The following is a 26066-nucleotide window of genomic DNA, read 5'->3' as shown; positions in this document are numbered from 1 at the left end:
TTTTGGTGTATTTGTGGCTTGAAGAGTTTTCATTTACTGCTGTCTTTTTTAGCTAGTTCTGTAGGGTAATTTTGGATGCCTGTGGCTGTTGGCCAAAGAGAGTAGCTTCCTGGAGGAACAAGTCCATTGACAGACATTGTCTCATCAGGGGGTTGATGAAAGGGAACAGGTGGATTTGGGCTGAGCCACAAAGCAGAGCTTTGTATCCCTGAGAAGAAAGAGTGGTGCTGGGCATTTTTCCTACCACTCTCAGTTAAGGATCTTAAAAGCCAGAGTTAATTAGGCAATTACATAGATTTGTGAGTGCTCAAGTTCCCTTATCCCATGTCAGCTTCTGATCCCCCAGGCAGTTGTGAAATCTTAGTTCTTTCTCCCTTGCATCATTTTCTGAGTCTTGCCCTTTCATACCTATAGCCCCAGGCTTTGCTTAGACCCCAGTAATGTTCTCAGGGGGTTCTGCAGGGTGGGCATGGATAGAAATGTCTGGGGGGGGGTAGCAACAGTGTTTTGGGGTGATTACTTGGCATCTGTCAGATTTCTAAAGGTACCTTGGTTGCAACCCCTGAGGCTGTGGAACCAGTCAGGTTGACTGAAAAGTGGACGTAGGGCTAGGAAGAGTAGAGAGGAGAGGGCTTTCATAAAGCAGCCCATTGACAGAATCCCTGTGCACAAGGGGTTAGTCAGGAAAGTGGGTACATTTGTATGAAGGTATGTAGCAACTCTAGTGACCAGATACTTCTTCCTCACCAGCTTTTATGTCCTCACTTCCACCAGCCCACTGGTATCAGTTTTTGAGTGGGATGTGAGCAGATTCTGGAATGCAGAACTTAATTTTAAATTGCTGTGGCCAATGAGGAAATGCACTGATCCATGAGTGAGAATTCCATCTCTCTCTTTTACTAGCTGTGTGACCTTAAGCTAGTTTTCTAAACTCATGGAACTGCTACTTCCTTTCTGTAAAGTAGGTTTTCTTCTTTGTGAGGTTGTTGCAAGAACTTCCTGTATTATGTGTTAAAGTATTTGTATACTTATATGTGCCAGGCACAAAAATAAATAAATGTCTATTAAAAATATTTGTTGAAAGAATGAACATGGAATAGGTGTGTCTTTACCATCTTCTCCTTTGTTGGGTGGAGAGGATGTTTACTGTTAGGAAGGAGGAGGAAAGGAGAGGAGAAAAATAGAGAGAAGCCGTTGTAGGGGACGTGGATGGCATCTGGATCTGAGGATTACTGTCAGGGGTCAGCTGAGGTGGGATGCCAGACTCTGAATCTCGTAGAGCCCGTCCCAGCGTTGTCACGGATGAGGGGAATAAACACGAGTTGTTGCAGACATTTCTCTGTTTGCCAGGAGAGGAGACATGGCTCTTCCCTCTGGTGGAGAAGGCCCTGAGCCAGCCCCTTTTTCCAAAGGCTTATATTGAAAGGTCTGTCAGTGGGCCTAAGTAACAGGTGATGTCATTACATCAGTATGTTAATGTTCACAGAGAATAGATGATGTTTTGAAGAAAACAAATTGTAGGAACACACCGATTTACATGGGTCAGAGAGGAGACTAGTAAACATGAGAGCGTAAACATGAGAGTGACAAAGGGTTTAGGGTTAGGGTCTGTGAAAAATGTAAATTTCCTTCCCAGCACGAGCAGGCTTTCATAGCTTTTGAGGGAGAAACAAAGCATGCTTTAAAGAATTTACTTCTAGGACTGATTTCCCCTGGGAACCACTAGATCCAGTTTGTATACATACAGACTTTGAGAACCAAAGGAAAACAAATACAGTATTTCCCTGAATGACATTGTTTTGTTATAACGTTGATATGATGTTCTAGGAACTTAACTCATGTTTATATCAGTTAGCCTGTGCTGAAACTCGTTTTGTTATACGTTGTTTTGCTTAAAGTTGCAGAATTTCTTGACAAAAGTGAGGGCTTGCTATACTGCCCTCAGAGAAAACATTCCAGGGAGAAATTATGCCTCTAAACCGTGCCAGTGCTGAGGATTCAGCAGCAGTTAGATTCAGGAAGACACAAAGCTGCTTACAGTTTGGCTTATATATAGATTCTGAATATATCCATGTTTGGGACAGTGTTATTTTAGAGTCAGTTTCTTGAAATGCTAAGAAAAAGTAAGAAACAATTTGAAAACCTTAATTGAAGGTTGGGCTGGTGATGAGTAAAGTTGACTGTGGGTGGATCAGGAGCCCAGAATGGATTCAGAATCTCTTGTATCACTTAATCTCTTGCCTTTTGATTTGTGTCTGAGACTTTCAGCTTTTTTCCTCAGTGCCAATGAGAAGAATTCGAATGCTTTAGTGATGTTTGAGGTGATATTTTCATATTAAAATTACACGATGGGTATAATTCTAAAAATTAAGTGTACAAGTCACAGGGGAGACACATAGGAAAACTTCCTGGGGCTGAAGGAATTAGTAATGGGAAAAGGAAAAAGGGAATCCACAGAATTCTGTTTCATCTTTGTTCTGGATAAATGGTTAGTCAAGCTTTTTACTAAAATTCATTGTTCTATATATGATACATCCCAGAGTCCTGTGGATGCAAGGCTGTGTGTGCTCTGGCTTCATAGTGGTTGGTATAGGCTAGCCCTTGTTGGTTATGTTGTAATGTGACATTGGGTTCCCCAGTGGGTCAGTCATGAGGCCCAGCTCCCTTCCCTGGTTCTTTCTTACCTTCTCATTCGAGAAGTTAAAACTGTATGTATGTTAAAAAAAAAAAAAAAAGACAGGATTCTTTGCTTTGGAGTAGAGATCTGTGGTCACCGTACATGTTTCTAAGGGAATGCTAGAGAGTTCAGATTGCGAATTATATTCCAGATAAACATTTAAATATTTTAACATGTGAAATGAACTAATGAAGAAATTGTTTCCTTTTTTTAATCATAAAGATATTGATAATACAGAAAAATAGAGAAAGATGAATTCACTATTTTTAGTAGTTTCAGACAGTGAACAAATGTGAAGTAATATGTATTTATGTGCAGGTCTTGCTGTGTGTGAGAGCTCTTAAGTAGGGGATGTATATTTTAGTGGTTGTATCTCCATTGGTCAGTTATCTTTTATCCAGTGCTGAATTAAATGACCTTGAGGAGTATAGTATTTTAATGTATCTTGACAGTCATATGATTGAATTCTGGATCTAGCATTACCAGTTTGGCTAATTGCTTAGCTGTTGAGTGCAGTAATAAGCCTTATCAACATAGTGGCTAAGGTAGAAAAATGGTTTAATATACATACTTGGCACTAGAAGAGATTTGGAGTTTTTCATGCTATTTAATGTTCTTTTGCTATTTTAAACTAAAATTGCTGAATCTGAAATCAGTATTGTTTTTCAAGTGAGTAGAGGAGAAAGCAGTTGCAAATGTTTATTAAATGTCAGTGATAGAATCTGATATCTCCATGGTTATAGATTCTTTGGCATGAAGACTTGCCAGTGGTTTTTCTTTTACTATGAATGTGAGACTGGATACGCTAATTTTTGTCCATTATTGTATTTTCTGGGCCCTTTAGTGTTGGTGCTTTTTAATTTTCCACTCTCCTTAAAATGTAATTCCTCACACTGGGTACTGTCATCTAGACACTGGCTCACACGTGCACACACCTCAGGCTGCTGCCTGCTTTGGAAGGGGCACAGGTTTTTTTTTCATGCAGCTTCACTAGGTGTCTTTAAAAGGTAGCTGTCTTCTCTTCTCACTTGACCCACTGCTGATCCAAATCCCTGCCTGCCCCTCACCCTCTTGAAGGAATTATGGTAATAATGAACTCTAATGGCAGTATTTCTTCCCTTGTACAACCCCGTCATTTATATTCATCCATGTTGTCTCCACTTACCAACCTAAGTGTAATTTTTACTAGAGTGATAGCTCACCTAACAGGAACTTAACTTGCTGTCTGGCGTGCCCTGCCTTCCCCTTCCCTCATATGTTCTAGAACACAGTTGAAAATGACAAAATAAGTATGCAGGGCCCAGATGACTGCGCCCTTTCTTTGTAGGAGTCAGACTATTACTGCCTGACGTAATGTTCCTCAAGGCTCTCACTTAAATTGCAAGGACAGGATAGTAATTGATGTTCATAATGATTTCCCTGAGCCATTAAGAAAAGCACCTTTAATGTACTCAAGATATTAGGGTTGAGAAAGATTTTCATCCAGATTGGTCTCCTAAAGAAAAAGGATGTCGTGCATAAATTATTTTACTTTTAACTGTCAGCGAAGTCAGCAGTGCAAAATGACTCACCTATTGGGGGGTGGGCACTCAAAATCTTACCATTCTATTTTGACTATTCCATTCTTGGTGGAACTTAAGTCCACACATTCTCTGGTATTTTCCTTAAATGGAGTGTTCCAGATAAGGTAGTTTTGACCTAAGAAAGGCCTAATTCTATGTTGCCTTTAATTTTCTAAGCCTTTAATTTTAAACTTCAGGGAATAAAAACAGTCTTCCTATTAAATTGTAAGTCTTGGCTGATCTCATCACACAAACATATCCCGGTGTGCTCCCTGTCCTTTCATCCACAGCCCTGATCTGGAAGGGAGGAAGAGGTAAATAAACAGATGCTAATTATAGTAAGAACTCATAGTTACAAGGATAAAATGTGCAAAAATATGAGCCTGTTCACCTCACACTTGTTTTGGGCTTTGGAGGAGTGTGGTGAGAACAGCACTTGAAAAGCATGTTTCCTTGGGGTCTTGTCATAATGGCTGCTCTGTTGTAAGGAGGTGTTTAGAAGACTGAAATACATTTTTAAGTGCTCTGATCTGTCTCCCAAGTTAATTATGTGGTTCCTTATCTCACATGGCTCATGAAGTGGTGTCTGGGTACTGTGCCTTCCCCTTTGGCTGATTTTGGATCTTTCACAGACACTTCTGGAAAAGAGCACTCATAGTGGGGCCTTTCATTTGGGGGTTTGCAGTGCAGAACCAGTGAATCTGGTCTTTTGTTTTGGAGTGAGTAAGTGTAAAGAACCTTAGGTAAGAGTGGTTAGTGGATTGAGTGTTGAGCTCATGTCCTTTTTGACATAGTCATGTAGGTTTTATATTTGCTCTTAAAAATAAGGAAATATAAAAGGGAGTAGATTGGAATTTTTAAAAAAAATAAAAAAGACATTAGTTTTTAGAGTGGTTTTAGGTTTCTCAGTAAAGTTGAGAGGAAGGTACAGAGATTTCCCACATACCCCCTGTTCCCACACATACATACAGAGGGGTACATTTGTTGACATTGATGAACATGCATTGTTACATCATTATCACTCAAAGTCTGTAGTTTACATTAGGATTCACTGTTGGTGTATATTCTTTTCTTAATTTTTTTTTAAATACTGATTTTAGAGGGGAAGGAAGGAGGGGAGACAGAGAGAAAAACAATGACTTCTTGTCCCGCATATTTATGCATTAATTGGTTCATTTTTGTACGTACCCTGGCTAGGGATTGCATCCTCAACTGTGGTGAATTGGGACAATGCTTTAATGAACTGAGCTACCCGGCCAGAGCCTCTTAGTGTACATTCTGTACGTTTGGACAAATGTGCAGTGACATTTGTCCATTGTAATAGTATCTTACAGAGTATTTTCACTGCCCTGAAAATCCTCTGTCCTTTGCCTGTTTGTCTCCCTTCCCCAGTTGGATTTTTAAAAAAATTATTACATTTATTGAGGTGATATTGGTTAATAAAATTATATAAGGTTTTAGGTACCCAGTTGTAATTTTTAAGGTAAAATAAGAGTGATGCGAGTGAGACATCCTGGAGAGAGAGAGAACTGGCAAACTAGGTTTAGCTTAGCCATTATACTTGTGTCCGTTTTAGCTCTCTGGGTTACTGTCTCATCTGTAAAATCAGCTCTTTTTTTAAATTAGGCTTGCCTGTCCTTTGAGCTCAGGAACATTTCAAAATATAAGTTATATGACTTTATGGTAAATATAATTGACATATATTAGAATTTGCTTGTTATGAATCTAACCTTCACACACCAAGACCCCCAGCTAAGACAATGAATGCATATATATTATAATAAATACTATATAGTCAAAAAAGGATATGAGAACTTAAATTTGGGCTTTTTCATATAAGCTTGGAAAACTTCAGAACGCATAAGAACCACTAGAGACTGGATAAAAAATGTCATGAATTTTTGTACTCCCCTTACAGAATTCTCATGTTGGGGTCTGGTATGGAGCCTGGAAGTCTGCACATCACAGGTGAAAGTGAGAAACTGAACTCGACTTCCTTAATAGAAAAAATTGACATCTCTCCCCCTAACTATCAACCACTTATATCCAAAATACTACATCTGTAAAGCAGCAAAACATTGCAAAAAATCTTTAAGATCAAGGAACAAAGCTTCTGAATTGGTTGGTATGAGGAGCAACCAGGTTGTGGCACCGCCTGCAGCAGGTGCACACATCACATCGTGATAGAAGGCCCTCTTCTGACTTAGTGGGTGACTGGGTACCTCCTCGATTAGGTGCAGTGTGTGGCAAGCTACTTTCGTCTTTTACATGTCTGGAGAGAGGTGATGCAGTTTAGTGACACGGCTTCTAGTCCTGGTGAATCATTGAGTTCTCCCCTTTTCTTCTGGCCGGTGGATAACTGAATACCTGTCCTTTCTGGCATTTGGTAAGGATTATTTGCAGCTGGAATCTGAGAGGATCCACATCCTGTCCATTGATGGATGATCTTCAAGGCTGTCAGGGCAGTCATTGAAGGACCTGCTGCAGCCTCTGTGGTGGGTCTATACCACTGGCCGCATACTGATGTTCACTTCATGTCAGCAGAGCACTTGGCTCTGATTGTGTGTATTTTTTCTTCACATACTACTGAGGCAGTATGAAGGGGGTCATTTACAGTTTAAAGCCCTGCCAAGGGAACATGTGCCCCCAGTCCACCCTGAGAGGGATAATCATATGTTCTCTCTTGGGTAGTGTTGTGTAAATCACACAAATTTTTATCATTTCAAAAAACCCTTCATGTAACCTCCTTAGCATACGATTACATACATATTAACATTCATTATACTCAGTCCCAGCTTTAGTTTTTCTCCTTAGGCTATTTTGCTGGCCATTTTGGTTCCTTTACATATGATGGCCCATCTCAGCAGATAGAATATTACTTCTATTAGTTTTAAATCTAGAGGTTTTACATATATGTGTGTATATATATATATATATATATATGTATATATGTGTAGAGAGAGACGGCGAAGTACATTACTGTAGCACCCTACCGCCTCCCCACATATTGGCCATGCCTTTGGAGGTAAGAAGTGGGCCTAAATTGATGAGGTTTGAGGTAGTTGCAAGCTGCATTAGTGAGAAGGGGTCAGGGAATCGGCACAGGCCTCTGGGGGGAGCAAAGACTCATCTGAGTGTCTGCCAGGTGTGATGGCCAGGGCTTTTTATGTGTGCTGTGCACTTACTATAGTCTGCATCGGATTCTACAGTGATCTTAGGAAGCTTGTAGAAGATAAGCAACTTTCCCAAGGAAATATATCAAAGAAGCAGTAGCGGAAGAATGAGAGCCCAAGGCTGCCTGAATCCCAGATTCATTTCTTCCAGTGCATTGCCTTGTTTCTTAGGGAGGACGGAGGCAGAATCAGTTACCTGATTACAATTTCAATTTAAACTGGACCTAATTTTGGAATACCTGATATGTATTTATACTAATGCCTTTGCTTGGTCTGTTATGCGGCACAAAAATAATTGGTTAGTTATTAGGTCCTGATTCTATACTCCTTCAGTAAGGGAAACTGATGTTCTATATAAAGCAAATACTGAGTGAATTCACCATTCTCAGCCTTAGTGCCACTGTCAAACTGCTAAGTCTTTAAGAATACACTTCCAGTCGTGAGTTCAGGTATAGAGGAGAAAGAAGGAAGACACCAGCTATTATATAAACATCTGAAGAGGTTTTTTTAATAGAGCAGTGGATTTTCTTGTTCTACAAATATCTTGTGTTACCATAGTACTCAAAAGGCCCTCCCTTCCCCCACATCTCACCTAATATATTCCCAACACAGTACTGCTTAATTAACCCTCTTGAAAAGAGGGAAAGCTGGGCGACTCTTGTGATATTTTCTCTGATTCTGTCAGCAGGAAACGTGCTTTAGTAAGTTGGAAGTGCCATATTTTACAGTGTATAATAGGCACCCATGTTTTGGCCCAAACTTTCAGGAAAAAAATATTTTGTTTTAATTTTTTAATTCAATTTTTATTTATTTATATTTAGATACCTGTTTTTTGTATTATAAAGGAATTTTAACATTTATGTTTTGAACATGGTACAAAAAGTTTTATGTAACAAATAATTAGAAAACACAAGAACAGATACGAGGTATTTCAGGTACTACCCATGTATAATGCACATCTTGTTTTTCCCTCAAAAATTTGGGTAAAAAGTGCACATTGTACATGGCAAAAATAATGGTAGTCCCACTACACAAAGAATAACAGATATGTGTTTGCAGATTTGAGGGCTGACTGGGTGTTAAGGAGATGGTCTCTGAGTCTCTTACATGAAAAGTACTGGAAAGTTACTTAGTACTCCCTCTTCTTAAGATCTACCCTTTCTTCTTGGATTCAAGGAGATCATGATTTAGTTTCATGATTGCAGTGCCAGTGATAGGTGCTCATGGGGATTGCTAGATATTGTGCTGTGATGATAGAAAATTCATTTCTGTCATCGTTTGAGAGAAACAAAGTTGAGTCATAATTTATTACCAGGGTTGGGCTTGATCATGTTCCATGTACTCAGTGTCCTCAACCATAAATCTGTGAAGTGGGCACAGACAGGAGCCAGAGGCAAACTGAGCTGTGCTCTGCCCTGGTCCCAGGTTCCGTGTGGAGGAGATGAGGGGCGGATCCAGTCTGGCTAGCCTGTGCTCTGGACTGCCGTCCTTTAGTTGTACAGTCCTGCCCATGCCCAGGACACAAAGTAGAGCTTAGTGTTCTTTGTAGTGATACTTAAAATAGTACTGTAGTTACAATGCTAAAAAAAGGGCTGAGGTTACAGAGCCTATAACACACATAGGTAGATATTTTAATGAGCGATTCAGACACTCTCAAATGACAGGTAGTAAAAGATATGGGAACCCATATAACTTTCATAAATTATGACATTCCTGGAACAGAGTTGGACTCCCCTCTGCAGGCCTCTGAGATGGAGCTTCTGTGGATATCAAATGGTTTCCTCATTATTTAGTACAGTATGTAGACAGGGCAGTATTTTCTTTTAGGATCATGGGTGACCCAATGTGAATGCATAAACAGTGCTAGACTATTCTCCCTGGCTCCATGGGGATCGTAGACAAAGTGTGATAATGGGGTTCTCTGAGGCCTCAGGTGAGGTGTCACTTCCAGGCTGTTGAGGCTAGGCATGCTGGGAAAGCACACATGGAGTGATAGCTAAGAGGTGGCTGGAAGGGCAAGAAGGCAGAGTTCCCTGCTACCTTGATCATGTGCCTTCTCCCTGCCTGCCTCAGAAGCACACGGCTTGAGATGGCCTCAACTGCAGATGGTGCTCACACTCTCAAGGCAGCACTGCGGTAAAGTACCTCATGGGGAGGTTGGGTTTGGCAGTATATGCAGGGAGGTGAGAACTGGAATGAGGTGCCTCGCCTGTGGATTGTATTGTCCTGGGTTCCTGTGTATTAAATTGTTGCATGCATCCTGCTTTGGAACTGCTGGGCCATTGCTGGACTCTATCCCATCCTGACCACATGTAATGGAGACTTTATTTTATTTCCTTTTATAAAGATTTTATCTGTTAATTTTTTAGAGAGAGGGAAAGGGAAGGAGAAATGGAGAGAAACATCGATGTGCGAGAGAAACATCGATGTGCGAGAGAAACATCGATCAGTTGCCTCTCACACACCCTGAACCAAACCAGGGACCTGGCCCGCAACCCAGCCATGTGCCCTGACTGGGAATTGACCCAGTAACTTTTGGTTTGTGGGACAACACCCAACCCAGTGAGCCACACCAGTCAGGGCTAGAGACGTAATTTTAATAATACAGTGTCACTTTCACAGGGTTGTTTTTTCACTGAGTTGTAACTTGAGTTTTGGAACTTGAGTTCCTGTGCAAACTTCCTAGAGAAAAAGGGAGAGCGTTTCTCTGTTCCTTGGGTTTCAAGTTCTAAAGTTCATAACACTCTATCGTGGGACCACAAGAGAGGCAGGCTCTTGGAAAACATGGAGGCATTTGTTCTGTTTTACATTTGTTGTAGGTCTACTTTTCATAAAGTCCTCAAATAAATAGTGCTTAGGATATCTGGGTAGCTCTTTGTTACTCAGCTGGGAAGTGACTATCAGAACATTCATAACAAACAGTGAATGGAGAGAAGCAAGACTGACAATAATTAGATCCAATAAACCTCATTTAGTGAGGGGAGAATGACATCAAATTTGAAATACCTAGTGATATAAGTAGATAACAAGTTTGTAGGTTCTAGGTCAGGAATTTAAATATAGCTGTGAAAAAGCCTTAGCTTGCATGCCCACTTGTCGTCGTCTCTTCCTCTTCCTCCCTCCAACTCCCTTTCTCCTCCCTTCCAACCAAAACCTTTTTGTACACTCCCTTTATTCTGGGTAATTATTTTCCAGCCTTTCTGCACTGGGACTACAAGGAAGCTTCAAAGAAGACTCTCAGTATAACTGTTGTAAAATCAAGTAATGGGTATTGGGAACTCCAGTAGGGAAAAATGACTATTATTCATTGTTCATTTTTGACAACAGACATCTAGAGGTGTTTTTTTGTTTGTGTGTGTGTGGGATTTTTTTTTTCCTCATTTCCTTCATGTGGAATTAGGAAAGAAAGAGTGCTCAACCTGATGTATAGAAGAAAACTTTTTAAGTTGCTTGGGTTGAGAGGTGTAATGATAGGTAAATTAAACCCTGGGAAGAAAGAGGAAATTTATCAAAACTCATTTGTTTTAAATGTTTTGTTTATCAAGTATGGTTCATTGGTATTACCGATCATATTGTTCTGTTGAAAAACTCAGACTATTTTATCTTCATTTTGGGGGGAAAATATAGAAGAAATGATTTGTTGACGCTTCAACCATTCTGTCCCAATGATTGTACAAAACAGTGGTGCCAATTATCTTTTCTGTTTTTCAGGGCCGACATGTTAAAACAGGTCAGCTGGCAGCCATCAAAGTCATGGATGTTACTGAGGTAAGATTGGGTAACAAATGTATTTAAAGAAATCTTTAGATACAAGGACTCCTGCCCAACCCTCCACCTTTCCCTCTAGGCCCAGTGTAAGAGTATTAATTCTTGTTTGGAGGATGGATCTTAAACAAATTGCCTTCCTGTGATATTGTGGGTTTATAAGGTCCAGCATAATAGTCAGCTTAAATTGTTGGCAGATGGTCTCTAAGTAACTAACAATCAGTAGCGTTTTCTAAACACACACACACACACACACACACACACACACACACACACACACACACCCCCCCGCCACACCCTCACACCCCCCCCCATATCACATCTGAGTGATGTCATCCTTGGCAACATTACGGACCATAATTGGAAACATCTCTAGTGGAAAGGAAGAGATTTGGGAAAGGATCATGGAGGTCATATAAATAGGGGGGTTAAGGGGTGTGGGGTAGGGAAAAGCTTCTCTAGGGATTAGACCACATTTGGGCCATTTCTTTTATTTTTAACATGGGGATAGAAAACAGATCCAGCCAAGTTCCCAGAGGTTTGAAAACAGAAACATCTGCTAGAATACTGAGCAGATTGTTGGCAAAATTTAGTAGCAAAAAATAGTTCTTAAAATGGTCACGTGAGTATTTACTGGGTAGCTTTTGGGAAAGAAGAGAAATTAGACAAAATGTACTGTATTTTGCCATATATAATGCGCACCTATGTTCTTGTGTGCATTATACATGGGATTATTATACCCATAGTATATAATCTTCATACTCGTGTATAATGCACATCCTTATTTTTCCCTCAAAAATTTTGGCAAAACAGTGAGCATTACACATGGCAAAATACTGTAAGTGTCTATTTCCCTTTGCATGTTTATGTATATATGTTCATGTTTCATTTTTTAAATAACGATAAATTATAGTGCATTAAATCCATCATATTTTAAATTACAGTTGACACTTGAACAGCATGGGTTTGAACTGTGTTTCACTTAACATGCAGATTTTTTCAATAAATACTGTAAATGTATTTTCTTAATATTTTATTTTCTGTAGCTTAATTGTAAGAATACAGTATATAGTACATGTAAAATACAAATATGTGTTAATTTACTCTGCTATTGGTAAGGCTTCTGGTCAACAGTAGGCGACCAGTAGTTAAGTTTTGGGGAGTCAAAGATATAAGTGTTTTTCAGTGGTTGGTGCCCCTAACCCCCACGTTATTCAAGGGTCATCTGTATTTTCATCAGAAATTTTACTTTACACTCTCATGATTGCTTCTAATTTGCTTAATTGTGAATAAGTTTTACCATCTTATATCACATATCTAGAGAGAGTTAACCAGCAACCTTGGGTATTTGGGATATCTTTAAAACATAATGTCCCCAAATCTGGGGTTTGTCACTGGAGACGATGCCTGAGTTGATCTCATGAGTATAGTTGAGTAATCAAGAGAGGTTTCCTCCACTGCCTTGTTCTCCCGTTGGTCTCTAATAATGTGCTCAGCTCCAATATGCATATTTCCTAGTAAGAATTAGAAAATATTGTTGTCTCTGGACCACAAGACAACCAGTTGAGCTTTATACAGATAATTGAGGGTGTGACATTTAATGAAGTGACTACTCTCTTTTCTCTGCCAAAGAGGATATGGAGAGTTTATAATGAAAAATTGCCATTGCTTGGTTCTTGTAAAGATTCTTGTAACACAATCTGATACGAGCTGTGGCTCAGTAGCTTAGATGGTTAGAACATAGTTCAGATACATCATGGTTGCAGGTTTGATCCCTAGTCAGGGCACATACAAGGATCAACCAATGAATACATAAATAAGTGGAACAACAAATCAATATCTCTCTCTCTCTCTCTTTGTCTCTCTTTCTCTCTCCCTGCCCCCTCCCTCTCTTCCCCTCTCTCTCTCTAAAATCAGTAAATAATAATAAAAATCATACTATGGACTATTGTGTTGTGTTATAGTATACAACTTAGTGGGAAATTGGGTGCTTTCCAGTTAAAGATTATTTTAAAGAGTGGTGAAGAAGCAGCAATTTCTAAGTTACTGTGATTTAAATACAGAAGTTGAGTTATTTATGACATGCTTCTTCCTACTGAGCTCCTGCTGTGCATGTTGCTGGTGCTGAATGGGGAATGGGGGAGCTGGAGCCTTGTGTTCTTTGTCATCTGTGAGCACATTTCCTGACTGGTTACTGGCAGATGTATGGGTGCCATTGTAATTGTAATCTTCTGGAATTTTATGGAGCGTTTGGAAGTCCTGAGAGTTGAGTTTCTTTCCTCACTCAGTCCATGCTCCGCTAGCTGACTTTGCTGCTGTGCCGGTCTGGGCATGCTCCCTGTTCTATCTCAAGTGGACTCTGAGTGAGGCTTGTCTACTCTGTAGAGGGCCTCTTCTTCTAGGCCTGGCCGTGATTGTAAGTGTAATAAATGATCACTGTTTTTAAAAAAGTGTAAAACATAAGAAAACATTTTTAAAAAGCTAAATTCTTACACTTTTGCCACCTTCCAATACCCATTGTTGGTGCTTTGGTATATTTCCTTTCACTCATCTCTCTGTGCATGGAGCTGTAAAATGCACAGACAACTGTGTGTAACACATGCTTTTGTAGCCTGCTTTTGTTAAATTGTGTACAAAAGGTATTTCCTTGCTTGAAAAATAGGCAGTGTTGGAAAAATGCATTTTCAGGACTCCTTTAAAAATTAATTATGCAAAACCCACATGTTCAGGTGAAATGAAAACCAGATGGCAAATTTTCAGAACAAATGCAAATTCAATCAGCCGTTTACCACCTTGGCTTCTTAGTGATATTTCCTGTGTGCTTTTCTATGCAGTGACCTCTGTGCTAGAGCAAGGGGCACAAGTATGGACAGAGGACATTGTACAGGCAGCACCCCAGGAAACATGCCCTTGCCGATGCCCCACGTCAAGAGCCTCTCAGCAGCTGTTGTAAAGGTGTAGTGCATTGGCCTGGGTAGGACCTGGGAGCAGGCTAGCATGAGGAAGACTTTGCAACTGATGTTTCCAGTTTCCACTCCAACAGAAGGCACTGTTGGAGGGGGTTCTCTTGATGAGACCAGGACTGCATAGCATAGTTTTTGACTGCTCATTTTTGTCTCAAGAGCAAAAAGATGTGAATGCTTATTTTGGGGAAAAAATCACAGACTCATCCTGCTTCTTGAGCCTTCCTGAGGTGAAATCAAGAGGTATCTACTAGTCTATTCGTTATTACTCAGTCTCAGAAGGCCAGAAAGCAGCATGTGGGAAGGGGAGCATGTGGCTGATGCCCTTTCAGCTGTCAGCCCTGGCAGTCCTGAATAGGTATGCTCGAGGGCAGCTTAGCTGAGTCCACTGCACCTCCTTTACTCAATCATGTGGCCTGGAAACCAGTTACAGTGGAGAATTCACATTTCACCTGGGGTGAGGTGGTAGGGGCTGTGTAGGAAACTAGGGAGTCTGAAAGAGATGGGGGAAGATTTCTTCCTATTCTCATATTTTAACTGTTTTAAGAATTGATTATCTTTAAGGATCTCGAAGGGCTCTTTTTAAAGAAAGCATGTCATTTATATGATTGGTTATGGGAAGGATTTAAGGAGCAGGTTAATGATATATTCAAACTGGAAAAGACCAGGTTATGTGATCTATAATGTGTTGTTTTATTTTTGAAGTAATTATAGAGTCACGGGAGTTTGCAGAAAAGTATACAGGGAGGTCCCATGTGTACTGCACCCAGTTTTCACCAGTGGTATAACTGTGATACAATATCATAATTAAAGTCCATGCACAAAACAAGGCAAGACAAATGATTGGTTTTATAAGCTAAGGATTTGTAACAAATGGGACTGCACCATTGCTCTGTGCCTGCCTTGAGGCAGGCTACTGGAAATTGGCATTCATTCAACCACCAGGTTTTCCCAGCTTGAGTGTGCATTCATTTGTGTGTGCTCTTTTGAGAGATACTTGAATTGGTTGTTTGAATCTTGGTAACCCCTTCATTTCAGTCCTTGTGTGTTAATGTCAACTTGTATTATTGCTGTTACACATCAGGGACTGAGAGTTTAATTCTTGAAGTTTTAGGGACTCCTATTATTTTGAGATAACATTCTGGAAGGGAAGAAGATGAATTAGCTAGATGAGTAATTTTTAATTTGGGATCCATACACTCTTTGAATAAGGTTTATCTCTGAGAATTAAATTTTATGTCTTCATTTTAATAATTCCCCCAAACTTTTTATTATGAAAATGTTCTTCATTACAGAACTGTTGAAAGAATGAATACTCTCTACTCTTAGATTCAACAGTTATTAATGTTTTGTATACATATTGTGACACCACCATAGGCCTTCACTTACAAATACTTGAATATGCTTCTCTTAAAATAAAGTCAGTCTTCTATGTAATCACAACACTACATAAGAGAATAATTCGAGAATTTCACCTAATGTTTATTGTATATTCAGATATCCTCAGTTGTGTTAAGAATGTTTTTGTAACCATTTTTTCAAGTCATAGTCCAGTTAAGGTTTGTGCATTGCATATCTTAGCTATTAACTCAATTTTAATTTAGATCCTCTGTGCCCACCTCCCTTCCCCTTCCACCTTTTTTTTTTTTTTTAAAGAAATTGACTTTTAGAAGAGTCCAACCAATTATTTCATAAAATATTCCATATTCTGGATTTGTCTGATAGTTCCCTCATGTTGTGTTTTAACCTGTCCCTCTTACCTGTATTTCATGTAACCTGGAAATTAGGTTGAGTGAGTCAGATTAAATATTTTTTAGGCAAGAACATCTCATTGGTGGTATTAGGTATTTCATATTTCATCACATCAGGGGGTGTATTTATTCTAGTTGTCTCACTATTACCAAGTTTGAAGCCAAGTTTGAGAACTCAATTAGAGAGGTGATGGGCAGGCATCTCCATTGAAAAAGGTGAATATTACTTTTGAATTTAGTAAATAATCTCCAGGATGATACTATGACACCAAGTGAATATTCTGTTCACCCACAACTTTTTAACTAGTGGCTTTGGCATTCAGTTGTCTGATTTAGTTAATATTGAGAAATGATGGTTTTCAGATTCTATCTTCTGTATCATATCAGCGTATAAAGAAGAGTTTCCTTTCTTACGTGCTTGTCCTCTCTCTCTTTCTAGATATTGCTAAAGACATGGTCAGTTTTACTTATTCAACATGTTTCCATCAATAAAAGATGCTATGATTATCATTATTATTTAATCAAGTGGTTCCAAATTTGCCTATGGAAGCTCTCCCAAGACTGGCTACTTAGAGTCCTTTGACATACGTTTTTGAGTACTTGTTTTCTGGCACAAGTATATATTTGAAGCTCATCTGCAAGAATGTGGAATCATTTCCTCTAAGGAGCCTTAGTTCCTTTTAATGGGAAATGTATTTAAAAACCAATGTTTGAATGCTAAGTGTACTCATTGCTGCTGAGGTGTTACTACTCCTGGGTCCTTTTGCTAAATAATATAACAGTATATATTTCAAAAATTAGAGTTTTCCCCTAGTTTTTAGACTCTTGTATATTTTATATTTCTTTTCCTTCCTAGACTGAAGAAATTTGGTTCATAGTAAAGTAATACATTTACTTATTTGCTTTATTTTTAAATGAACGTAAATTTCAGAATTTTAATAACAGTATTAATACTTAACTGTAGAGTTAACAGTGGAGTGAAGTTTAAGATTTCTCTAATTCATATTGTTTTTACAATGTCTGTTAAGCATAGTCAGAGTGCTGTGTTCAGAAGTTACATGAAATAATTCTTTTCTCTGTAAGGTTTATTAATTTCATATGTAGCTACATTCGTTTTCTATATTGATTCATTTATAGGGTTTGCTTTTTATCCTGATTTAATTCTTGAATATGTAAATCATTTACGTGGTTCACGAATCAAAACTATAAAAAGGCCTGCATTTTGTTAAATAACTTAAAAAAGCTTAGACTAGATCATCTTGATGACAGTTCACCTTATACCCAGGTATTGCTATCCAGTTTCCATGCTCTTACTTGTGTTTGTTATCTTTTTGGGCAGAGTAGGGCCAGGCACTTCTGTGTTGGTGCAGAGAGAACAGAGGCTAACCTAATAATTGATGTTTATGTCAAATGGTCGTGAGACGGTGCTATGTGGGGTGATGTCTCATTGTAGCTCATCACTGTTGAGTGGGAGAGCTGCTCAAAGCCAATCTTCTGGCTGCTGCAGTGGGCTTTCCTCCGCCAGCCTTTGAGCATATGATGGGGTTAAAGTAGCAGATTCTCAAAGTCTGGTCTCTGGACCAGCAGTAGCACCCAAGAGTTTGTTAGAAATACAGAGTTTCAGGTTTCATCCCAGACTTCTGTACCAGAAATTCTGGGTTGGGGTTCAGCAATCTGGATTGTAACAAGCTCTCTAGGGTGTGCTAATGTTCCCTCAAGTTTGAAAACCCTTACTTTAATGGTATGTTAGGAAAAAAGCCACCTCCTAGTGTCTACGAGTCAGAAATTCTAGATCAGACACACTGGCACCTCTTGTTCAGGAGTGTGTTACTAGAATTCAGGGCTCAAACACAGATCTTTGATTCTCAGTTAATTGAATCTCTGAAACTGTCAACAATTTCAAACATTGAGGTCTAAGCTGGTTTGATTTGGACTTTAAATGATGGATGGATCTTGACTTTCTTTTAGTCTTACGACCAGAATGTGTGTGATTGACAATTGCGGCATATACCTTGGAGGACAGAGCCTGAATTCCATTGGGGTGCAGGGAGCCAGCCGGAAGATGTTATAGGGTATACCCTTCGTCTTTCTTGAACTGTACTCCTAGAGATATGAGTATTAAAAGCTCTATTAAAATCTGGCCTTGCCTAACACAGTCAGTAAAAACCTAGCTTCTGCCTGTGTTGTAAGCAAGGGGGCATCCCTGAAAAGGAGTCACTCACACACGTTTGTGTCTTTCCACAATGCCAGGTTTATTAGGGGAGACCAATAATCCAGTGGAGTCACATGCAGGTGTTAACACGGAGAGGGCGAGCTAACATAATAGAAGCCAGCAGAGTGAGCTTCTGGTGCAGAGTCCCAGTCACTGGTGGCATCAGCAGATGAAGAGGTGGGGGTTGGTCCCAAGTCAAGAGGCTCCAGTGGCTGCACACTTACAGTGGAGTGGAAGTCCAGCAGGGCTCCGAGCATGACCCATGGGTTAGCTAAGCTTGAGCATTGGGTGGTCAGAGCTCTTGAGTTCTTATGGTCCCCAAGGGTTAGAGGTCCCACTCATATCAGTGCCAGGTGGAGTCTTTATCAAAGTGTCCAGACTGGTGGTTTTGGATTCTGGGCCTCTTCTAAGGGCATTCCTGTTACACTCTATTACCTCATTCTTGGCATAGCACTTGACATAACTGCCATGGTTGACAGTGACTCCATATTGGGTTGCAAAGGTGTCCAAAATGCCTGCTCTGCTCTTGCTTTATACAGCCTATCATCAAATTCTGTGGTAAGGGCCACAGCAGAAGTGGTCTAATGCTAAGCAATGTGTATCACCTCTGGTAGATCTGTATTTTGAGTGCCATCTGAACTAGTCCCACAGAGGAGGAAGACAGATTTCTTGCTTTCAGGTAGTTCATGCTGTGGCTAGCGGGATCAAAACAAGCTTACTCCAGTGACAAAGCAAGGTCATTGAGGCTTAACAATTTCACCGCTTTTCAGTTGAAGGAGAGTACAATGTAATGTATGTGCTGTACTTGTCTAGACTGAAAATAAGGACAAAAACAAGGGAGGGAGAAATCTCTGTGGACCTTGTGACCTATTGTTCCCTTCTGTTGTTCCTCAGAGGCCAATTGGATGTGGCAGGCTTTCTTCTGCACTTGAGTGGGTCCGGCAGACTTGTACAGGGTTGTGCACGGTTGATGCCATCACTGCATCTGTGACACCAACTGTGTGTCCCTCCCACAGATATTCTTGCCACATCTCCCTCTGCCTTCTATGTTTCTTAACAAACTACCTTCTGTCTCATCTACTGAGAGAGAAACTGATGTGCCAAGTTTGTGGGATGCTAAATTTTAATGATCTTGATCTTTGATTTACACTTGCTTACTCAGCCTTTCTGTAGATTGAGTAAAGCCCCCACATTGTACATCTTTCTTTATTTTTAACATTGGTACAAGTCCTTGAAGAAAATCTCTTAAAATCAGTTAGAAATTGATTAAATTTTGATGTATTTTAGTTGGAAAGTATGATAGCTGTGTTGAGAATAGCTTTAATGTATCTTTATAGAATACAGTGTTTCTTAACCTTATTTTTATTATTACCTCCCTAAGAAGCCTTTTAAGATATTTTTCCTAATCATTCCATGGAAACTCTCTATATTTTAAACTCTCTATATATCTATTCATGTACTATATGTATATCTTTATGCTTTATACATAAAAGTGGTAGGTTTTTTCCTTCATCTCCAAGAATCACTTTTAATCTCCTTGGATGATGGCACCCCCATTGAAAACACCTGGTATAGAGTAAGATACACGACCTTTTACAGATGAGCCAAAGTAAGCTTTATATTATTTCTAATATTTCCTTTTTTAAAAAAATTCACTAGATACTAGATTTAATCTTAAGTGGTAAAGAAGATCTGACTGGAAAGTGCACAGTGGATGAAGTGAATTAGTTTTTCTTTTTTAAGGACTCGTTCCCAGCATCACACAGGTTGAATTCATACAGCAGTCTTTTAGGCAGGAAGCATCCTCTCCTCCATCTAGATGAAAGAACAAAGGCTGGGACTCAGACACAAGGTTTCCTGTTGCTGTTGCTTCTCTTTCCTTTGAGTCCTTCTATCCATCTTTCCACAAAGTAACATAAAGTTAATTTAGGATTAAGGTTGAACTGCTCAACAAATAGGGAAGTGAAGAAGTGTTTTAAAAATAACAATGCTGGTGATGATGTGATGGATAGAATGTGTTTCTGTTTTGGATTCATTCTAATTTAAGAATGTAACTGGGAATTTACAAAATATGAAAATTCTCCTGTTGTGTTCTTGTCTATTAAGTAAATAAGCAGAGGAAGGTTTTGACTAAGTTATCTGTATATGTCAGGGGTCTTGTGTTTTTCATGTTGAAAAGTCTTCATTTTATTTATGAATAACAGCAGTTGATGTTCAGAATGGTGATTGTTTTGCCCAGAAGTCCATTAACTCGTCACCAGAATAGCACCTCAGTCTTCTTTTCATTGGACTGTAGTATCTCTTAGTTTACTTTAGGAGCATAGCAATGATGTTCTGTCGTTGGATTTTAATGAAGTGGCAACTAATACATTGCCATGCCCTGTTAGTTGTATGTATTCAGATCTTTGATGAATTGAACAGGATGTTCTATTCTTGGTGGGCATGTGGATAAACTCAGAACAGATATACATTATTGATTTCATTGTCCAGGCAAATGATGATAATACATTGTTGTAATAGAGAACTTGAGAAGATAATTGTGTTTTATAGCATTTTCACTTTTGGTAATCAAAAATACTCCATTTAATCATAGATGTTATACATTAATCATAAATAAATATTAAAAAGACTTGCTTTTTTACATTTAAATTTCATCCCCCTGGGAAAGAAATTAAAGGGGCCTTCCAAAATTATTAGGAGTGAGTACATTTCTGGATTTTGTTTTTAGAATCATTACTAAACTAAAAAAAAATTATTTTTTTATTCCTTTTTCTGGAGAACATAAATTTGAGGCCTATAAATATTTTTCAAAGTGAATTTATAGTTTATGGACTTCATAGAATGTTAGCCTCGTTATTAGATAGTCATTTTCTGGCATTTACCCCAAGACAGCATTAACATCTTTTATTAGAGTACAGCCTAGACCTAAATTTAATAAAACTTCAGTTTCCTTATCTGTAAATGGAATAATAATTTCTACTAGGTAAACTTTTGTGAGAATTAAAGTTATATGATAAATGTACAGTGTACTAATACTAATTTGTACATAGCATACTAATTTGTACATAGTAAGTGAGGGTTTCTTTTTTCCCTTCTCCTCATTAAAGATATTAAATAAAATAACTCATTACTTTTCCTGAAGACTTCTGACACGCCCAGGTACCCTCCTTGCTACTGCTCTCATGGCTTATCCCAGGTGCACATGGCCCTTGTCCTCTGTGTGTCTGGATCCCCTCAGGCTGCTACATCGAGGGGCTTCTTTGTCCCCACCAGTTAGAACTGCTTTGCTTCTGCCCTCTGAGCTGTTCTAGTGCTCTTTGAATGACTACCCAGAGAACAGCTTCCACAGGTTCATTTCATGCTTACAGTATTCTGTACTAGATTTTAAATTCTTTAGGTCACTCTTTTAGAGTTCTCATATCCCTTCCAGGCTATGATAGAACCCTTCACATGGGTGGTGCTGAGCCTATATTTTCTGTTTCTAAAGGATGTTCTGGCAGGTTTAAAGGAGAATTTCCAAAAGTTTTTTGAGCATTGGCAAAAAAATATATAGAACATCTTTTTTATAAAATTAGAAACAGACCTTATTTTAAAATGTGTGTAGTATATTTTTATTACTTTATAAGCATACATTTTTCTCTATTGCTTTGTGCAATAGTTTTGAATATTAAAAAGAATAAAAGTATGATTTATTTTTACTGAAAATATGAGAAAGGACTAATTAGATGCAGTTTCCGTTCATTGGGACTGGAATGGCAAATGTCAACCATGGTTTGCAGGGGTTTCTTTTTTTTAATGCTGTTCATGACATTACACTATGCATTCATTTAAATTACTGAATACTTAGTATCTTTAATACATATATTTTCAGATCTAGGATGTAATAGAAAGATTAATTATGCTTTAGAAGGAGCTGTTCTTGATCTCTTGGTAAAACAAAGCCAGCTGTGAAAAGATATTCTTTGTAATTGTTAATGAGCACTCTCCAGGCAGACAGAACTTCCACATTTTCTTAGTTTAATTTCACCACTTAATGAATGAAAGGATTTTTCTGAGTAAAATAAATAGTTGACTTAAAACAACCATCCAGCATTTTGTATAAATTGGTAGTTTTAAAAATAGGGACTTTTTAGATAATCCCATTTTTATTCCCCACCAACTTTATTTATTTTTACTTTTTTGAAATTTGGACTAAAAGTGCAAAATTGTGTTTTTCATTGTGACACCTTTCTTGCTTCCATTCCCAATAAATTTATTGAAAGGGATGCATATTAGAGGTTCAGGACCATCCTCAGGTCAGATGATTCACTAGGAGGACTCACTGGACTCAGCACATCATTGTAATCTCAGCTGTGACAGCATAATGGAAGAACATAAAACAAGATCGGCAAAGGAAGGGGCATGTGGGATGAAGGCTGAAGGGATCTGGGTATTTCTAGAGGTTGTGTCCTGGTGGGAGTCATAGGACATGCTTATTCCTCAAGCAGTGAGTTGTCACAACACACATGAAATACTGTCTATCAGAGAGGTCTGTTAGAGACTCAGTGCCCAGAGTTTGGAGCTGGTCACATAAGCATCCTTTGCCTGAGAATTTCAAACTCACAGGAGGAAAGTAGGTGTTCAACATAAACCACATTGTTCACACAGTCTAGCAAGCCTCTCTTACTAATTCTGGGAGTGGTGGAAACCCTCTCGAAATTTAGGTCCCAGTTTCAGCTAAGGCCCAGCCTTGCAAGCAGACCTTTCTAGGGATAGCAGTCTCAGGGCTTGGGACCGGACTCTTCTCCTGACTCTGCAGTCATCACCTCTGACTGAATGTATGGTAGACCAAATCGAACATGTCCCATGTGAGTTCCTAGTCTTCCCTCATAAACTTTTGTCGTCTTCAGGTTTGCACTTTCCTAGTTGGTGATCACTCCAAGCTCCTGTTTGCTCAGGCTAAAAAAAGCTTTGGAGTCCTCTGTGACTACTCCCTTTCTGTCACACATCACTCATCTCACCTGTTAAGAAATGCTGTTGGTACTACTTTTCAAACAATATCCACTTTGTGTCAAAATAATCTTGGCCTATGGTGGATGGTGGGACAGAGTAGGCCACAAATAAGTACCTGTTAAATCTGGATTTAGGTACAAGAGGGTTTGATACACTACTTTGTCTGTTTTGTATATTTGAAATGGATAACAAATTTTAACAGTCTATGCATGTGTAAGAAAATATCACACACATTAATCTGACCCTTTCCTGCTGGAACCTCTACCACCCTGGTTTCAATTGCCATCATGTCTTGCCTAGATCTCTTCAGTACCTCCTAGCACATCTTCCTTCTTCCTGCTTGTTCACCAGTGTTTTCTCTGTATACCAATTTAGTAATCTTTTTTAAACAAAGTCGGATCAGATCTTTTATTGGCTCCTAACTTAGCTCATGGTAAAAGCGCAGATTCTTATGGTGGCCTCCAGTGCTACTTGACTGGCCTCTCACCTGTTCTTTGTCAGACCTCCTCTCCTGTTCCCCTCACCCTCACTTTGTCCACACAGGGCTGTTCACTGTCCTCTAACCTGCCAAGACCTATCACCTGCTACTTGTTACCTCCCTGTAATGCCACTCCCTCATGAATGCACTGTTTGCTCCCTCACCTTCACGCCTTGACACAATGAGTTGCAGTTTCTTGCTCCTGATGCCCTTATCTTTTTCTACGTTTTCCATTTCCATTCCTTGGTGTACAATGGGTTTATTTGCTGTACTTAATGTATTTCACCTGCTTCTACCATTGCTCCATGCATCCCCTCACCCCAAGAATTTAAGCTCCATGATGACAGGAATCTTTGTTCTTTTTCAGTGGTGCACCATCCCAAGCTCCAATTCAGTGCCTGGACTATAGTAGGCATTTTGTGAACCTCTGTGGAATGAATAGTGTCAGTACTGGAAGACGTATTAGGATCTATAAGAGTGCCTCTTCTTCCTTTTTATATGTGAAAAACAAAGCTCAGACAAGTTAAATATGGTTGATTGATGGTTTAGTGTTGCTATGTGCATATACTATTGTTCATGAAACTATCTGAAAATTAGACTTTTAATATTTTAATCATGTATGATGAGATACCCTTTGAGATATGATAAAGTGGCAAATCAGTACAGTTGGAAAGAAAAGATTTCTAATACCCTGTGCCCATTCCATTGAAATACTTCACCTTTTAAAATGGTAAAGCCTGTTTTTGGAATTCCTTAGCACCCCAAACCCATGTTTTTCTAAATGTCATTCGTAACTGCTTTCTAGTTTAAATTATCTATATATAGGACCTGAGTATAAATTCATAGTCTTAAACTAAATTACCCATATAATAAGCTTTCTGGAGTTGCTTCTTTGATTAGTTTGTCAACATCCAGTGAAAATCTTGAGTATGTGACAGTGTAAGAGGTTTTAGAATAAAAGTTTTAATCGTTTAATTGGAGAAAATTCACCCTCCCCCCGAACCATCAGCATCATACCGAGGGAAAGCAAGTGAGAAATCTCTAATGACTTTGTACTAACCCTATAGAAAAGAGGGTTGAGTTTAGTGGGCTTGATCTTAAACAATATTAGAGAGACAGCTAGTTGATTGGCTAAGTTTCTAGAATGTTGTGGGTGCACTCTTAAGCCACAGGTGACCCTGAAGCAGTGTGGGAAGCTAATCTCTCCTAGGGTAGAAGGGCTGCCCTTTGGAGAATGCACAGGTACAGAGAGCCAGTGTGTCTTCCTGTTGTTCCCCACTGCACCTTACATCTCAGCTGTGCCATGGATAGACTCTACCCCCAGCTCAACAATTTTCAACCAGTGTGACATGAGAATTTTTAAAACATTCAATACCTGACCATTTAGTGAAATAAAAAAATGACAACAGCCAACACAATAATAGTTAGCCATCTGGTATGAATGAATAAAAAATTATATCTATTTTTTCTTGTCAGATAGGCAAATATATAAATATGGGTGTGCCACAGAATTTTAATAGTTTATGTGTGCCCATGAGATGAAAAAGGTTGAAAATTGCTACCTTCGATTTTAACTCTGCATGGTAACATGGCATGACAGCCCAAATTATATTATCACTGTATCCTGCCCCAGAGCTCCTGTTTTAATTATTCCCTTTACACATTCACCCTTGTCTCTTTTGAACCTTGGATGTTATATGTAGTTTAGTATGTGTTAGAGGTTGAAGACTCCCTGGTCATTTGTTCCTCCTTAAGTTGTTTAGAAAGAAAGTGAAAACACTTTATTTGGAAAATGACTGTAGAGGTGTTTTTGTTCAGCAGGGGTAAGGATGAGAGAAGACCATTGAGCCAGGAGGGATTAAGATTGGAACTCCAGAGTGAAGCAGCAGCATCTGTAATCTTTGGTTGGACCTGACTCTCTATGTAACCTGGTACACAGAGACTGAGAGCTCACATAATACAGCAGCCCTCTCTTGCCATCCCTTACCTCCCGGCTAACCTAATGTGGCACTTCTTTATGATACTTTGAGTGAACGAATACCGTGTCTTGTTATGTTTATGTGAGTGTGTTGTAATGAATGATACCATAGTTCACAGGGTGTGTGTGTTAGTCCAGAGACAAAAGGGACAAGGGAATGAGTAACGTTTGTGATCCAAGATGCTTCTTCACACCGAAGTTCAACAAAATGAGTTGTTATTTTCTTCAGGAAAGGCCACTGCCTTGCAAATGACCACAAGTTCCAGTTATTTTCTTTTTCCCCAGTAGGAGAATGGAGAGCAGATGCCTGTTTCTGCTTCCTTTGTGGGTAGGGCTGGAGATAACTGGAAATGAGTGCTATGTGGTGTGGGTCCGTATGTGGGATTGTGAACATGCTGGGAAGTTGGAGAGAGAGGGGTTGTTGGTTTCCTGCAGATGCTCTGCATCTTCCTCCTGTCTAAAGGGCACCACCACTCGTTCCAGTGCAGTCACAGCTGATGCTGCTTCAAGTAAAG

The 26066-nt window shown here is 39.2% G+C and overlaps 1 protein-coding gene across 39 annotated transcripts in view; it reads left to right on the top strand.

The window, feature by feature from the left end:
• The window catches only part of MAP4K4 (mitogen-activated protein kinase kinase kinase kinase 4), a 234604-nt gene that overhangs the window by 86695 nt on the left and 121843 nt on the right, over nt 1–26066 (top strand). For all 39 annotated transcript variants that reach the window (XM_054578022.1, XM_054578017.1, XM_054577997.1 and 36 more), the window contains exon 3: nt 11124–11180. In XM_054578022.1, the coding sequence (XP_054433997.1) occupies nt 11124–11180 (57 nt within the window). The remainder of the gene's footprint in view (nt 1–11123; nt 11181–26066) is intronic.

The sequence above is a fragment of the Pteronotus mesoamericanus genome, unplaced genomic scaffold, assembly GCF_021234165.1.
Source record: "Pteronotus mesoamericanus isolate MK-2021 breed Mesoamerican mustached bat unplaced genomic scaffold, CSHL_Meso_final contig_48, whole genome shotgun sequence".
In the NCBI taxonomy this organism is placed as follows: Eukaryota; Metazoa; Chordata; class Mammalia; order Chiroptera; family Mormoopidae; genus Pteronotus; species Pteronotus mesoamericanus.
This window is presented reverse-complemented; position numbering and strand designations above follow the sequence as displayed.